The sequence below is a fragment of the Heterodontus francisci genome, chromosome 12 (genome assembly GCF_036365525.1).
Source record: "Heterodontus francisci isolate sHetFra1 chromosome 12, sHetFra1.hap1, whole genome shotgun sequence".
NCBI classification, from domain to species: domain Eukaryota; kingdom Metazoa; phylum Chordata; class Chondrichthyes; order Heterodontiformes; family Heterodontidae; genus Heterodontus; species Heterodontus francisci.
Genome location: NC_090382.1, coordinates 27,506,161 through 27,523,208, shown reverse-complemented (window position 1 = coordinate 27,523,208; position 17,048 = coordinate 27,506,161). Strand labels below are relative to the sequence as shown.

The window sequence follows — 17,048 nt, the reverse complement described above, 5'->3', positions numbered from 1 at the left end:
TGGAGGAAACGCGAGCAGCCAATTCACGCACAGCAATCTCCCACAAACAGCAATGTGATAATGACAAGATAATCTGTTTTAGTGATGTTGATTAAGGGATAAATATTGACCAGGACACTGGTGATAACCACTGTTCCCCTCCACCCCGCCCTTCTTGACAGGTTCGGTTTAATGTCTCATCTGAAAGACACAAGGATTTTTGTACAAAGGATATGTCTACAAGGATAGATATACGCACACAGATATCACAGAATCCTGGCTAATTTCTCCATTTCCCAGCATAGGGGTACTGAGGAAAATTATCACAATCCAGCAATTCCCCAGCTGAGGTCAGATCACTCAGTACAGCTAAGCTTAGGGTTGGAGCTGGGACTTCTCTGTTTTATAGCAATCACTACCACATTGAGCAGTTCATTTCAGGCAGTTGGGCTATGCATTTTGAGAAACAATCCACGTCTTTCTGTGAGCAGACTCAAAGAGCAGGCAATTATTGGGTAGTGAGACACGCTCTCTGCTTCTCATTGTGTGTGAGTCACCAGAAACCAGCTTTAAATGTTAAAAAACCAACTGTAAATACAGCTCCCACAGAGCTGACCTTTCACTGGCCAGTTCTGATCGCACAGAAGGTCTCATTGACTATATTAGGTTGTCACATTCATCTTGTCCCACAGCTGTTGAATTCTTTTTTCACAGCCTATTGCTTCACAGAGCCTTTATCCATTCAGACATCAGTGGGTTTTAGTTTACGATGTCTTATGTAAAGTATGGATTCATCTTTTGCATGACTGACTCATAAACTACACATTCAGGACTAACCTTCTGTTCACTGTAACTAAAAAAAATCCCTTTATTTTTTCAATCATTGGCATGGCTGCACAGTGGGTTATAAGTACAAGGCCAATGTGACCTTGTCCCAGAAAGAGATACTTCCTTTCTTTGTTCTTTTTTGCTCCAGGACTGCAGGCGCTAGTAAAATTGGGTGGCTCAGCAGAGACACTGGGAGTGCTGTAGATGTGGGCTGGTGTGTGGGGAGGGTGGGGATCCCCTATTGGTACACAGTAAGACTAGTCTCTGCATCCTCCTTTCTGCACCACATTTCCAGACTAAAGGAGTCTTTTCTCTTTGCCAAATTTTCTACCCTTCCCTTCACCTCTGCTATTCTGCTGTAACGATTCGTACCTCCTCTGGACCCACCTTTTGCTTCTTTAATTGTCCCATTAACACCCCATTTTGCCTTGCACCATCATCCCTTTTGTAATCACTCCTGCCCCCTACTCCAGTCATTCTCAAACCTTTTCATCCGCAGACCACTTAGGCAGGGCAAAAGATCCCACGGACTACCTGCCAGTCCTACCCACCCGCTTTCGCTTGCCACTGCAAAAAAAAACATCAGAATTAATGGGAACTTAGGAAACCATAAATATTTAATTGCTTTTTCGCTACCACATGTAATAAATGTATGTGTATTTTTTTAATTAAACATCATAAGTAAATTATTAATTCATGCCAAAAGCAAAAGACATTTTATAAACATTAATACCACAAGAGAACACCTTTATTTGAAACATTCTAATTGGTATTATAAAATCATCGTAATAATCTTCTGAAAAACTAATACTTATCTCACATGTACACAAAAAGCAGGACAAGTCCAACCCGGCCAATTACCGCCCCATCAACCTACTCTCAATCATCAGTAAAGTTATGGAAGGTATCATCAACGGTGCCATCAAGCGGCACTTGCCAAGCAATAACCTGCTCAGTGACGCTCAGTTTGGGTTCCGCCAGGGCCAGTCAGCTCCTGACCTCATTGCAGCCTTGGTTCAAACATGGACACAAGAGCTGAACTCAAGAGGTGAGGTGAGAGTGACTGCCCTTGACATCAAGGCAGCATTTGACCGAGTATGGCATCAAGGAGCCCTAGCAAAACTGAGGTCAATGGGAATCAGGGGGAAAACCCTCCGCTGGTTGGAGTCATACCTAGCGCAAAGTAAGATAGTTGTGGTTGTTGCAGGTCAATCATCTGAGCTCCAGGACATCACTGCAGGAGTTCCTCAGGGTAGTGTCCTAGGCCCAACCATCTTCAGCTGCTTCATCAATGACCTTCCTTCAATCCTAAGGTCAGAAGTGGGGATGTTCACTCATGATTGCACAATGTTCAGCACCATTTGTGACTCCTCAGATATTGAAGCAGTCTGTCTAGAAATGCAGCAAGACCTGGACAATATCCAAGCTTGGGCTGATAAGTGGCAAATAACATTCACGCCACACAAGTGCCAGGCAATGACCATCTCCAACAAGAGAGAATCTAACCATCTCCCCTTGACATTCAATAGCATTACCACTGCTGAATCCCCCACCATCAACATCCTAGGGGCTACCATTGACCAGAAACTGAACTGGAGTAGCCATATAAATACCGTGGTTACAAGAGCAGGTCAGAGGCTAGGAATCCTGTGGCGAGTAACTCACCTCCTGACTCCCCAAAGCCTGTCCACCATCTACAAGGCACAAGTCAGGAGTGTGTTGGAATACTTTCCACTTGCCTGGATGGGTTCAGCTCCAACAACACTCAAGAAGCTCGACACCATCCAGGAAAAGCATCCCGCTTGATTGGCACCCCATCTACAAACATTCACTCTCTCCACCACCGATGCACAGTGGCAGCAGTGTGTACCATCTTCACGATGCACTGCAGCAATGCACCAAGGCTCCTGAGACAGCACTTTCCAGACCCGCGACCTCTACCAACTGGAAGGACAAGGGCAGCAAATGCATGGGAACACCACCACCTGCAAGTTCCCCTCCAAGTCACACACCATCCTGACTTCGAAATATATCACCGTTCCTTCACTGTCGCTGGGTCAAAATCCTGGAACTCCCTTCCTAACAGCACTGTGGGTATCCCTGCCCTACATGGACTGCAGCAGTTCAAGAAGGCAGCTCTCCACCGCCTTCTCAAGGGCAATTAGGGATGGGCAATAAATGCTGGCCTGGCCAGCGATGCCCACATCCCATGAATGAATAAAAAAAAGTACGAATCAAACAAAATCAAGCGTAACATAAATCTTACTTATAAAAGGACATTGTTGGTGTTTGCACTTATGATGATTCGGGCTGTGCATGCGGGAGCCGGTCTGCTTGTGTGATGTCATGCAAGTAGGTTCTGGCCTGTTCTTTCATATGACCTCGGCTGTGGTGTCGCATGTCAGTGACCTGCATTTTGCACCAGCCCAGGGACCACTTGGAGGACCCTTGCGACTCACCACATTTTGAGAACCATTGTTCTACTCAATCACAGACCTTCCCTTTCCTTTCACATTCACCTTTGTTTCTGGCTCTGTATTTGCTTAAAAGTTGTTCATCTCCAACATTTTCTATCTGCTGAAGGGTCATCAACCTTAAACATGAACTGTTTCACTTTCCATCGATGTTGCCTAGCCCTCTTGAGTGTTAACCAGCATTTTCTATTTTTATTTCAGATTTCTCAAGTTGAGCTCTTGCAACACAACTTTCACTTTTCTCCCACACATCTAAATAGTTAATAGCCTTATTTTGGCTGCTGCTGGTGGAATGAATTGCCCGTTCAATCAAAGTGCAATGGACAGCTATTAATCAAACCCACTTCAATTCATAAACCAAAGATCTAGCAAAAAAAATCATCTGATATTGATTTGCTTTTCATTTGGAAACCTTTGAATTTCTGCCTTTCCAAGTTTCTTGAAGGCCTTGGCCTATGCAGGAACATTGACCTATCTCACCTGAGTGACTATCTCTTCAGGGGTGAGCGAAATAGTGAATCTAAGTAGGCTATCGTATGATGGGTGACATCATCCCTTCCATTCTAGCAGTGAATGCTTAGCAATAGGTAGGCCAATTTTCCTTCCCCTTTCCTAGCCCAAGAATATGGAAGTTACCATTAGCCTAGTTAAGGTTAAATTAAGCATTCTGCCTCACTTCAGTAACCAGTTTTTCCCCAAATTTGCACGACAATAAGGTTCCACAGGTTCCTCTGATATTCCACAGGTGCTAGTAACCCTCTGTTCCTTCTCCAGCAGGAGTCAATGGACAGCTATCAATAGGAGAAAACCTCACCCAGCCAGAACGACCCTACAGTACCTCCCCATCGCAGCATTCAATTGTTTCTTCAAAGCATCCAGCGTTTTCACCTCCAGGATTTGATGTGGAGGGTGAACGACCTGGTCAATTCTACCTGATTGAAATCAGTTACCTCAGCACAGACTGAGAATTGAACATAAGCCCTTCTGAGCTGGTTGGCTTAGTGCTACAAAGGGCAGTTACTCATCAGGACAGTGAACATATAATTCATGCCAGTCTTATTTATATGTCTCGATAAAATAGCTAAGGGTGAAATTGAAGGAGGCCGAGAAAAGCTAGTAAACTCGATGGTCCAGGCAATGCAGAGCTATTATTAACAAAGCCAATCGATTGGTGAACTACATAAGTAAAACAGTGGAATGCTAGTCAGAGAGTCTCATGATCAAACAATGCTTTAGTCAGACCACATCTTGTGTACTGCCTATAATTCTTGTCACTGAGACACAATAGAAACATTTAAGTACTAGAGGAAGTGCAAAGAAGATCCACAAGGCTGATCTTTAGCATCAGGCATCTGAGTTACAAGGAAACACTGGAGAGACTTGGGATCTTCAGCCTTGAAAGAAGGCAATTGAGAGGTGATCGTATAGAGAGAGATCAGAGAGTAAAAAGAGTGGAAGAAGTAAATCCTGAAAATTGCTTCAAACTGAACAGTGATAAAAGGGCAAGGAGACAAAGGTTAAAAAGAGCTAAAGGCAAATTTAGGACTGATATAAAGATATACATCACACGTAGAGATGTCAACACATGGGTTAGACTCCATGTTAAACCCTGAAGGTGAAACCTGGAAGCATTTAAGAACAAATTGAATGTTGCAGTGGGAAGGTACCTTTGGTCATTCTGGCTGGATGAAATAAGATGGGCCGAAAGGTCTACCTCATCCATAATGATCCAGTAAACCTAAGAGCAGTGGATGAGAAACAATGCCTTGCTGAGTGCTTTCTAACCATCAGTCTTGTTTTCATTGTTCATAGGTTGTCAACAGGAGAAAAAGAGTTCAAGCCAATCATCCTCAGACCCTGTAAGTACAACAAAATCTTCCATACTCAAATGAGGCGCTATTAAAGGCACCATTGCATTAGGAGAGAGTGCCCTGCCCTAAACACACACTATCAGGAGACCAAAGGCAGTTGCAGACAACAACGACTTGCATTCATAGACCAACTTTAACATAATAAAACATCCCATGACATTGCACCAGAGGGTCATCTGGCTAAATTTGACACCAAGCCACATAAATAAATATTAGGACAGGTAACCAAAAGCTTGGTCAATGAGATAGGTTTTAAGGGATGTCTTAAATGAGGAGAGAGAGCTAGAAAGGTGTAGAAGTAAAGGGAGTGAATTCCAGAACTTAAGTCCTTGGCAGCTGAAGGCATGGCTGCCAATGTGGAGCGATGAAAGTAAGAGATACACAAGAGACTAGATTATCAGGAGCACAGATATCTTGGAAGGTTGTGGGACTGGAGGAAGTCACAGAGATAGGGAGGGGCAAGTCCTTGGAGAGGTTTGAAAAGAAAGATGAGAATTTTAAAATGGAGACATTGCCAGACCAGGAACCAATATAAGGTCAGCAAGTACAAGGGTGATAGGTGGACAGGACTTGGTGTGAGTTAGGATATGGGCACTAGACTTTTAGATAAGCACGAGTTTACAGACAACAGAAGCCTGCATGGAGCATTGGTGTTGTAGCACTCTCACCATTCTGTGCTCTGTTGGAGCAGGATTCTTCACTGGGAGTGCAGGAGCACTGAATTTACCCCAAGTGAGGTTGGAGGTGGCGCAATGGTTTGCAAGGGCAGAGGGGTCAAGTACATTATAGCAAAGGTGTGCCCTGATTTATCCAATTATCTCACCAACAGAAGGAGCAGGAGTCTTCCACAGACATAAAGGAAGCCTGGGAGAGCCCCTCCTTCTCAACACAAACCTCTAGGAGAAGCAGAGTTAAAGGAAAATATGAAGCGAGGAAGGAGCTGTACCGCAAGACTTACGATGTGGAAGGTAAAAAAACAAAGATAACTTAACTGTTCATGGGTAAGAATACTTGCCAAATCCCTATATTATAAGAACAAGAGCACAAAAGGGAGAAACAGAGAGGGCTTGGAATGTAGAGGGAAGATTGTGGGCATTGTAGCTGTCACTATTGGCCAATTGCCAGAAGGATCGATGAGTCAGGTGATCAATGACTGGTCATGTAATGTAACCTCCCAGCATACAGTCCAACTAGCCTTAGCAGCCCACTCTCAAAGGACAGAACCATTGAGAAACAGAAAACTAACAATGGTGGAGCAGCGGGAGCAAGGGACGAGGAGAGAGTTCTTTAAGAATTGTTGTCAGTTGAGCTGGTGCAAACACTATCTAATGTGAAATTGAGTTATACTAATCAAGAGCTCCTACGTTCAATTCCCGGACTGTGCAGCATTAGCTGACTTTATCTGTGGCAGTAGTGGAGATGCTATCATTGGACTCAGCATCCCTCGGCTTGAATGATGAGGGGAAGCAGCTCTGGGATTCATTCCTGATTATTGTCTCTTGACTCTCACCTTCAGGAAGGGAGAGAATTGGAGGTTGAGAAAGTCACCTATCCAACAGAGCTATGGTATAACTGGAGTTTTGTCCTTTCTCTTGCAGCACTGTTCGAGATGTTGTCAAAAGCACAGAGCTGCCGTGCCAATGATCAGCGAGGTCTTCTGAAGAAGGAAGACTTGGTGCTTCCAGACTTTCTGCAGCTTCCTGAAAAACTGGACGGCATCTGCCTTCACCCATCTGAGTCGGACACTGGGAGAGAACAGGGTGCCAGAAATCAAACCCCTCCAGAGAAAGGTATGACTGAGAGTGAACAGAGCCCAGGAGCTCCGGGTGAGGAAGCAATGCCAAAGGTCTCCACTTCACAGGCCGCACAGCAGGAAGATTCAACGGGCCAGAAGAGTATGTCCCCGCAAACAGACTTCTAATGGTGGAGAAAGAGTGTAGTCATGCCCTGCAGAGCGAGATCCAAAGCAGTGTCCACTTAGAGCAGCTGCTGCACCTCTTTCCATTTCCCCATTATGGGAGCAGGGCCACTGATCATTAGCCAAGCTCGATAGGGCAGGATATCTCAATCCCTGTTGAGCCGCAATGAACCAGCACTGTCAACTCCTTCAGCACTGTGCCTGATGATGACACTCTAGCGGTGGTGGAACTGCATTTCCTCCCAGGTGGGCCGAATGGCTTGCTTCTGTGCTGTATAATTCTATGAATTGTAGGTTCAAGGCACTTTACAGAATCCAAGCTGTGAAAGAAATAATATTGGAATATAACGAATATTGGATCCCAGGACAACACTCTTGGTATTGGTCACCGCTAATGAGGAACATTCATCTTAATAATTTATCTCCATTTTAATATCCTGTTAATGCTGTGGAGTGCAATGAACCTGAATGAGTTGATCTCAAAGAAGACCAGCTCGGATTTTGCTCCGAACATATTTGCACTCAGAGAAATGTGCACTTGGTCAGGAAGGCAGACTTAAATTGCCAGATACCTGGATGAACGAGGGAGACGCCTGACTGATCCTAATTATAACCATTTCTCGGATATTCCCGAAGTGACTTCAGCACCATCAATTGGCACACTTATTCATTCTCCATTTTGTTTACATATATCTGTTGTTGGTATATTTTTTGTTCTTGGTCTAACTGAAGAATGTGAGTCTCAGGGTATAGATATATATAGCTCCCAGGCTATGGTAGAGCACAGCATCAGTTGTTAAAGCAATAACTATAGCAAGTGATTTGGCGATGTAGTAACGTTATGTGCAACCTGCAGTTTTTACCTTTGTAGTGTATAAAACACACGAGAAGTCCCAATGCCAGCAAGAGGGTTCTGTGTGGATATGATCCATAGGCTACAAAATAATGTCCCAAACCCTCATAGGAACACCTGTCTATTGTTTCAGTGCAGCTATTTCAACTGGGTGCTTGCGACTAAACAGGCTGAAGGGGTCCCTGATCCAAAGGGTTGGTTTTATATCCACAAGCCAAAGCCAGTTCATTTACAATCAAAACCAGATAGCCATCCATTCACTAAATATTATCTATTAGTTCTATATGCACCGTGGCTGTCAAACCTGAGAAATAACCTGTTTGGATTCCAAACTTCATTATATGTATGACTTTGTGAGAATATGTTTGAGAGGGATGTGTTGACATTGTGTGGCTGGTTTAGCAACTGTTTGTGTCGGCTGCACTTCAGTGTAGATTACGCGTCCTCGCTGATAGCACACAACTCTATGTATCCGGAAAGCCAAAGGTTAGCTAATTTCAGCTGGCCCACAATGCAGCTGGTCTCTACATTCATAGAACTGCAGAAGGGGCAAGAGAGAAATAGCCAAGGCTCCCAATACTGCAGGATTGTTTGTGAAAAAATGGTTGTGAGGGTTAAATATAGAAGCCCTTGTTTAAACTCGTGCCTAAGGGTGCCTGCATTTGTTGATCTGTTTGTGGATGTGCCTGTATGTGTTTATGTGTGTGTCTCTGTCTGTGTGTCTGTGAATGTGGTTGCACATATGTGTGTGTATGTATGCATGTAGCTGTTTGTGAGTGTGGCTGTGTGTTGCTCTGAGTGTGTGTGTGTCTGTGAGTGTGGCTGTGTGTGTCTGTGAGTATGTGTATTTTTTGTGTCTGAGTGTGCGTGTGTCTCTGAGTATGTGTATTGTTTTGTGTATGCTAATGGTTTTGTGTGTGTGTGTGCGCGTGTGTGTGTGTGTGTGTGTGTGTGTCTGTGTTGGCCAGCATTTTTATGTTTGAGGACTATGAGACGTTATTTTGTTCATTCTCGGGATGTAGTTGTTACTGGCAAGGTTGGCACATATTGCCCATTCCGCCCTCCCCTGAGAACTTCTTCAAATACTGCTCAGTGCTTTAATATAAGTGAGTGGCTCACCCCAGGCCTCTTCAGTAGGCAGTTAAAAGTCAACAATATCGGCGTGGGACTGGAGTCACATATGGACCAGTCTGGGTAAGGACGGCAGGTTTCCTCCCCAAAAGACATCAGTGAATCAGTTGGGTTTTTACGACAATTCGATAGCTTCAGAGTCATTTTACTGATGCCAGCTTTCTTTTTCAGATTTTCTTCCAGTTCTATTCTGTATCCTTGTCAAAAACATGTTCCATGTTAAGGATGGAGTTTGTGACAGTGATGCCTGATAAAACTGGAACACAAGACATACCTCAAAGCAGAGTATATGGGACAAGTGAAGTTACAGCAGTCAGGCCGAAATAAAACCAATTCTCCTTTCCCTCCTGTTGGTGTGTTTTGTGGATCTGCTTTGGCAGGACCTCTAACAGTGGCACTGACTGTAATATATTTATTCCCTTGGTTATTTTAAGGGCTGAGGAAGAGCTGCTTAAGTGATGTAACTTCCTAAATAGTAACTTTTGATACTTGCGGCCTAGTGTTTTATTGGTTGTAAATATTATTCAATGATTGTAATTGTAAGCAATATTACGGAATATGAAATCTTCTGTTGCAAAAAATATAATTAAACCGGAATTGTCCACCATTTTGCGATCACTATTAATCTGTGTGCTGAGCTAACTGCCCACTTTTTAGAAATTCTTTCAGTACCAGTCTCACAATTTTTTGTGCTGTTCTTAGCAAATAAAGGAAACTCTCTGTGTATGGTTCTCACATTCTTGCTGCTTCTCTATCAATGTCTGTGTCTTTTCCCCCTCTCTCTCAGTCAGTATTTTGCTGTGACTGTCTTTCTATCTGTCAGTATTTTGCTTTCTCAATATCTATATATGTCTTGGTCTCGATCTCTATCTGCAGCTCTCTGTTTCTCCCTCATTCCTCTTGCCTCTGTCTCCCTATTTGTATCTCTCTCTCTATCTGTATCTTGCTGTCTCTCTGTATCTGCCTCTCTTACTGTCTTTATCTCTTTCTCTTTATCTATATTTCCCTGTCTTGCTCTCTCTATTTGTATCTCTGTCTGTCTTTCTTTTGTATCTTTGCCCTCTATCTGTATCTCCTTTTTCACTCTATCTGTATCTCTGTATCTCTATCTCTCTCTCTGTCTCTTTTCTTGTCTTTCTCTTTCTCTATCTGTCTTGCTCCCTCTCTATCTGTGTATCTCTGTCTCCCTCTCTATCTGTGTATCTCTGACTCTCTTAATCTACCTTTTCTTGTTGTTCTATCTCTCTTTTTCTCTCCTTCTCCTCTATCTGTATCTCCCTATTTCACTATCTGTATTTCTGGGCTGAATTTTGTAGACATGGCAGAAATCCCGCCGCTGGAGCCAAAAGTGGGAGGCAACCCTGCATCAGCCGGTGGCGGGACCCAAGGAGGCATATTGCCGGCGACAGGCAACTAAATGGGCGGCACAGTGGCGCAGTGGTTAGCACCGCAGCCTCACAGCTCCAGGGACCCGGGTTCAATTCCGGGTACTGCCTGTGTGGAGTTTGCAAGTTCTCCCTGTGTCTGCGTGGGTTTTCTCCGGGTGCTCCGGTTTCCTCCCACAAGCCAAAAGACTTGCAGGTTGATAGGTAAATTGGCCATTATAAATTGTCACTAGTATAGGTAGGTGGTAGGGAAATATAGAGACAGGTGGGGATGTTTGGTAGGAATATGGGATTAGTGTAGGATTAGTATAAATGGGTGGTTGATGTTCGGCACAGACTCGGTGGGCCGAAGGGCCTGTTTCAGTGCTGTATCTCTAATCTAATCTAATCTAATCTAAATGGCCACCACCGGGGCTGCCGTCCAATTATGAATGACGGCCCACCCCAAACAGCGAACCCAAACAGGTATATAAGACTCGGAATAAAGGGAGTCTCACTTCACTCTAAGGTCCTGACCCCATACTGAGTATCAATCACGCGAAACAGACTTTGGATACAATTTCCACTCTATGTGGAACACCTTTATTAACTCATCAAGCAATAGTATATACTTATAATACCAGTTGCTTAGTAGACATGCGTACTGGAGCTCATTCCTGGGTGGTCAGGTTCGCTGAGCGACTTCTCCCACACGACTTCCTGTTACTGACCAAGTCACACACCCTGGCTGCAGCAACAATGTCCTTGTACCCCTTTCTGACTCCAGTCCCTTGACATATAAGGTTATGTTTTGAATTGGGTCATCCGATTGGTTTTCAGTGCCTTATCAATCCCACCCTGGCTTTGCAAGACCACCTGCACGTGGTCATATCCTGCTCTCAGCAAGGGGGTCTTAGGTGTATACCACCCATGGATGTGATATCTGCATCTTGACAAGACAAGAAAGAAACCATTCACACATATTTCAAAAGGCCATTGTCAATGAGAGTGGTTGTAGACAGACTGTTTGATTTTTTTACATCCCAGGCTACCACATCAGTGGCATATCCTGACTTGTCTGTCTATCTGTGTGTATGTGGGGATCCTTGTTCAATTATGCTGTCCTTTATTTTTAAAAAGTCCAATATGAACCCCAGCAATGCTTTCTGCGGCCAGAATTCTTCTCCCTTCATCCCGATGTCCTCTGCCTCCATATTCTTACTACCCAGTGAGCTCCACATGCTGGTCCACACCACAACTGGTTACAGTTTACTTATGAACAGGGATGCAGGAGATATTAACAAATGCCTCACAGCATAGCAAAAAATACAAGAGAAACCCAAATGACTTACAGGTGGTCATTGCTGAGGCTGCAACACCAGGGACAGGGCACCTCACTGGCTGGGCTCCCTCAAAAAAAGATAAATGGGGTTAGGGACACAGGGGCCAGACAGACAGACCCCGACGATCAGAGTAGGAGGGAGGTGTCACTGAGTGCTAGCAGCACTGTTGTCGCAAGAGTGACCATGCAGTGCCCATAAAGGAGGGTATACCCCCCCCAGAACCTGCAGGGTGGCTACCACGTTTCACTGGGTGGTCTCCCCATGCCGCGGCCCCCCTGCCCTCCAATGTGGGCAGAATGCCCAAGGAGGCGGGAAGTGGCCCTTAATTGGCCACTTAAGTGGCTCAACTGGCCTCACTGCAGGCGGCCAATCTGCCAACTTTCCCGCTGCTGGCAAAAAGGCATGGCGGCAGGAGGACATTGGGCACCCCTTCAATGCCTTCCCGTGACATTATGCTAGCCTTCCTGCCATCCAGCCCGTCGACAAAGGGCCTGCAAAATTCCAGCCTCTGTCTCTCTCTTTTCTGTCTCTCCCTCTTTCTATCTGTATCTTTATGTTCTTCTGTCTTTCTCTGACACTGTCCCGCTGTATCTTGCTTTCTCTCTCGCTCTCTCCTCTTGCTGTTTCTCTCATTGTTTGTTCTCTGTATGATCCTGTCTTTATCTCTTTGCCTTGTCAGATTGGAAAATTACACACGTCACTCTGCTATTTAAGAAAGGTAAGAGAGGAAAACCAGGGAATTATAGACCAGTTAGCCTAACATCTGATGTCAGGAAATTACTAGAGTCTATAATTAAAGATAGAGTGACTGAACACCATGAAAATATTTAGCTGAATTGTGAAAGCCAGCATGGATTTGTATTGCCTGACCATCCTGACTGAATGTTTTAAAGAGATGACTAAAGGAGTAGACAGGGCAATGTCTCTGGATGTTAGTTATATGGGCTTCCAGAAGGCATTTGATAAAATCCTTCATACGAGACTGTTAGCCAAAGTTGAAACTTGTGGAATTGAAGGCAAATTATTAACCTGATTAGGAAATGGCTAGGAAATTAGCTGAGCAGAAGAAAACACAGTCAGGATAATGGACAGGTACTCTAATTGGCAGGATGTGACTACTGGTGTCTCACAGGGACCTCAATTATTCACTGTATTTATTAAAGACTTAGCTGGTGGGATCGAAAGACGCATATCCAAGTTTTCTGATCACACAAAGATAGGTTGCATTGTAAGCAGTGTAAATGCAAGTTTAACATTACAGAGTTATGAATTAAGTGAATGTGCAAAAATGTGGCAAATTGATTTCAATGTAAACAAATGTGAGGTCATCCACTATGGATCTAAAAGGGATGGATCAGAATCCATTCTAAATGGTGAAAAGCTAGAAACAGTGGAGGTTCAAAGAGATGTGGGGGTCCATTTACATAGATAGTCCAAATATTATGGAGTGGTACAGAAAATAATCAAAAAAGTAAATGGAATGCTGCCTTTTTACCTAGAGAAATAGAATACAAGTGGGTAAAAGATATGCTGCAGCTATACAGAGCCCTAGTTAGACTGCACTTGGAATACTGTGTTCAGTTCTGGGTACCACACTTGGAGGGAGTGCACTGGAAATTTACCAGAATGATACCTGGACTCCAAAAATTATAAATTATGAGGAGAGATTACACAAAGGCTGTGATCCCTGGAATTTAGAAGGTTAGGGGATGATTAGATGGAACTTTTCACTATAACAGTAACAGCAACAACTTGAATTTAAATGGTGCCTTTATCATAGGGAAATGTCCCAACACATTTCAAGTCACCGAAGGATAATTTAGGACAGATGACCAAAATTTGATCAAAGGAGTAGGTTTTAAGGAGCGTCTTAAAGGAAAAAAGAGAGGTAGGGAGGTACAAAGGTGGAGAGGTGTAGGCAGGAAATTCCAGAGCTTAAGGTCTTCATAGCTGAAGACATGGCAGCCAATGGTGGAGTAATTAAAATAGAGGATGCTCACAGTTTTCCATTATTAAATCCATGATGGCTCTTCTTTATTAGCCCATGCTTGTCTTAGTGAGTGTTAATTTTCTTCTGGATTATTATTTCTAAAAGCTTCCCCACCACCGGAAGTTTGTGGCCAGTACATCCATAATTTCTACCCTTACTTCCCTCAGCAACCTACGGTGTATCCCATCTGTACCAGGTAACTTATCAATTTTAAGTACTGTGATATGGACAGGTGAGAAATGGTGTGGCTGGTTTCCATCTGGTCACCTCCCAACCAACCAGATAGTGTTTTGGTTAAACTAATGTTTCATCCCCTGTCTTTTGTTGGCCAAATAAACAGACAGTGACAGGTTTTCTCATCAGTTTAAAACAGCAGATTAAATAATTACTGAATGATAATTGCCCAAAATGTTTGCAACACTACACATGCACACATTCACTCTCTTATCTACACTTAACAAAAGGTAAAGGAAGGTAAAGGGTAATAAGCACTAACAGTTCAAGGTGTAAAAGTCTGCTTTTTTCAGGAAAAACCTATGGGATCCTTTTGGATGGTAAGTTTTAAAGTTGCAGGCCTGTTTGCTGGTTTCCTTGCACTTGCTGGGTTGCTGAAGTCTCCTGGCAATAAACACGTCAGTTCAAAGATGGTGCTGGTATTTCTTAGTTCAATTTTCACATGTGGAGGAGTTGTTCGACAGGAAGTCTCTTATTTCTCTGCTACAGTTGGTTGCCAACTCATCTCAGCATGGTCTAACTGTCTTAGCTGGAAATGATCTCTCTTTCAGCCTTGTGCTGGAATTCAAGATGGCTTTCAATATTCTCTCTGTGGCTGGAGATCCCAGACTGATGTCATGATGACTTTATGACTGATGACTTCCTTAGTTCTCCAAAGAGGTTACCTTTAAAGATACATTCATAAAGTGTTAGTTTCACCCAAGTGACTTGAGGCTTTCGGTTCCTAAGGGGCTATACAATAGCTTCTGATCTAAGCCCATTTTGATAAGATGATGGACGTTCACACATTATTGTTGTGATTGTAGCTGGAGTTGGAGTGTCTACTAATGCCTTTGTTTTAACTCGTTTTGTGGATAGCTCACACCCATGCGTGATGATCTGTTTAATTCCAAATCAGACAGGGTTAATGAGTTTCAGTTCTAGCAGACATGGATATGTATTTCAGTGTAGAAGAAGGTATGTGTCATGTGACTTTGTCCGCCATCTTTTTGAAGGCAAGTGTAGCAGTCTTTTAAATTGTTCTGTTTTTATAACTCTTCGGTTGATTTTGTATTTCCATCGCTGCACTTCCTGTGAGCATGACAACTGACAGTCTTCCTCGTACCTCCTCTATTTATTTTTATATCATCCAGTATCCAGAAAACTGCCTTGATTAGCATAGCTTTGGCAAAGTTCTCCTTCTTGCTAAACACTGATGCAAAGTATTCATTTAGTATTTCAGCCGTGCCTTCTGTCCCCATCAAAAGATTTAGATTTTGGTCCTTAATCGGCCTCTCTTCTCCTCTGTCAACCATTTTACTGTTAATATGCCTAGAGAAGACCTTTAGATTTAATTTTGTATTAACTATCAATCTATTCTTGTAGTCTCTTTGCCCCCTTACTTCCTTTTTCACTTCCCCTCCATACTGTCTATATTTAGCCTGATTCTCCCTTGTATTATGAAGCTGACATCTGTCATATTCCCCCTTTTTCTGCTTTGTCCTACTCGCTAATACTTTTGTCATCCAATGAGCTCTGGGTTTTGGTTGTCTTCCCTTTCCCACTTGTAGAAATGTACCTAGACTGAACATGAACCATTGCCTCTTTAAAGGCTGTACATTACATTGTTACATTTCCGCCTGTCAATCTGTGAATCCAATTTACTATGACTCGGTCCCTCCCTCATTTCGCTGAAATTAGCACTCCTGCAGTTGTATTTTTATTCTAGATTGCTCCTTGTCCTTCTCTATAACTAATCTAAAACTTACAATACTATGATTACTATTCCCTAGGTGCTCCCCGACTATGAAATTATCCACTTGACCCATTTCATTCCCTGGGACTGAATCCAGCAATCCTCCTTCCTCAATGGGCAAGAAACACACTGATCAAGAAGATCCTCCTGAAAACACTTCAAAAATTCGTCCCCTTGTCTGTCCTTAACACAATCACTGTCCCCTTAAATATTGGAATAAGTAAAGCCTCTCATTTTCATTTCTCCATGGTTCCTGCATCTCTCAGTTATTTCTTTGCAAATGTGCTCCTCTGTTTCCTTTCCGCTATTTGGGAGCCTATAAAATGCACCAAGTAACATTGGAGCTCCTGTATTGGTTCTTACCTCCAACCAAATAGATTCTGTCTTTAACCCTGCAAGGACATTGCCTCTTTCGATCATTTTTCCTTGATCAGAACTGCTACCTTTCCTTGTTTTTTTCCTTTCCTGTCTTTACTGAATATCTTGTACTCTGAAATTAAGCATCCAATCCTCCCAATTTTTGAGCCAGGACTCCATTATTGCCACTACATTATATTTTCTCATGGCTATATGTGCCTGCACCTCACCAACTTTATTAACTACACTTTATGTATTTACACACATGCACTCCAAACCTAAATTAAATTTCTTTGTATTTTCTATGATCCCACCTAATTCTGTATTATTTCTAACTCTTACTGTATTAATACTGTATTATTTCTCTCTGTCCTTCGTTTACTCTGCTTTCACTTTTTAATACTACATCTTGATGCCCAACTAATTAGTTTACACCCTCCCCCTCAGCATGTGGGTCAACCTACCCACAAGGATATTGGCCTCAGCCCGATTCAGGTTGAACCCATTCACCTTGAACAGGGCACCCCTGCCACAGAACTGTTTCCAATGTCCCAGGAATCTGAAGACCTCCCTCCTGCACTGTGCCTCTAGTCATGCACTAACCTGCCATATCCTCCTATTTCCGAGATTGCTATCTTTGAGGTCTGACTTTTTAACTTCATCTCTAGCTCCTTAAACTTTGCCTGCAGCACCTCAACCCTCTTCCTTTCTATGGTCATTGGTTCAGACATGGACCATGATGAATGGCTTACTCCTGCTGCTATTTCTTAGGCTCTTACGGCTTCTGGCTTTCTCCCTCTGGTCCACAGAATGTTTTGCATCCTCTCCATGACGTCTCCCTGGTAGCAGGGAGACAATGTATCATAGGGACCTCACAACAATGGCAACAGAACTGCCTGTCTATCCCCCTGATGATCAAATTCCCAATTACTACTGCATTCCTATGCTTTGCTGTACCCGATTTTGCCTCA

General features: G+C 43.3%; 1 protein-coding gene across 4 annotated transcripts in view; it reads left to right on the top strand.

The window, feature by feature from the left end:
• Positions 1–9,763, top strand: part of LOC137375790 (regulator of G-protein signaling 14-like) — a 125,805-nt gene extending 116,042 nt beyond the window's left edge. For all 4 annotated transcript variants that reach the window (XM_068043246.1, XM_068043245.1, XM_068043247.1 and 1 more), the window contains 3 exons: positions 5,094–5,140; positions 5,982–6,120; positions 6,751–9,763. In XM_068043246.1, the coding sequence (XP_067899347.1) occupies positions 5,094–5,140; positions 5,982–6,120; positions 6,751–7,073 (509 nt within the window). In that variant the 3' untranslated portion in view covers positions 7,074–9,763. The remainder of the gene's footprint in view (positions 1–5,093; positions 5,141–5,981; positions 6,121–6,750) is intronic.
• The last annotated feature ends 7,285 nt before the right edge of the window (positions 9,764–17,048 follow it).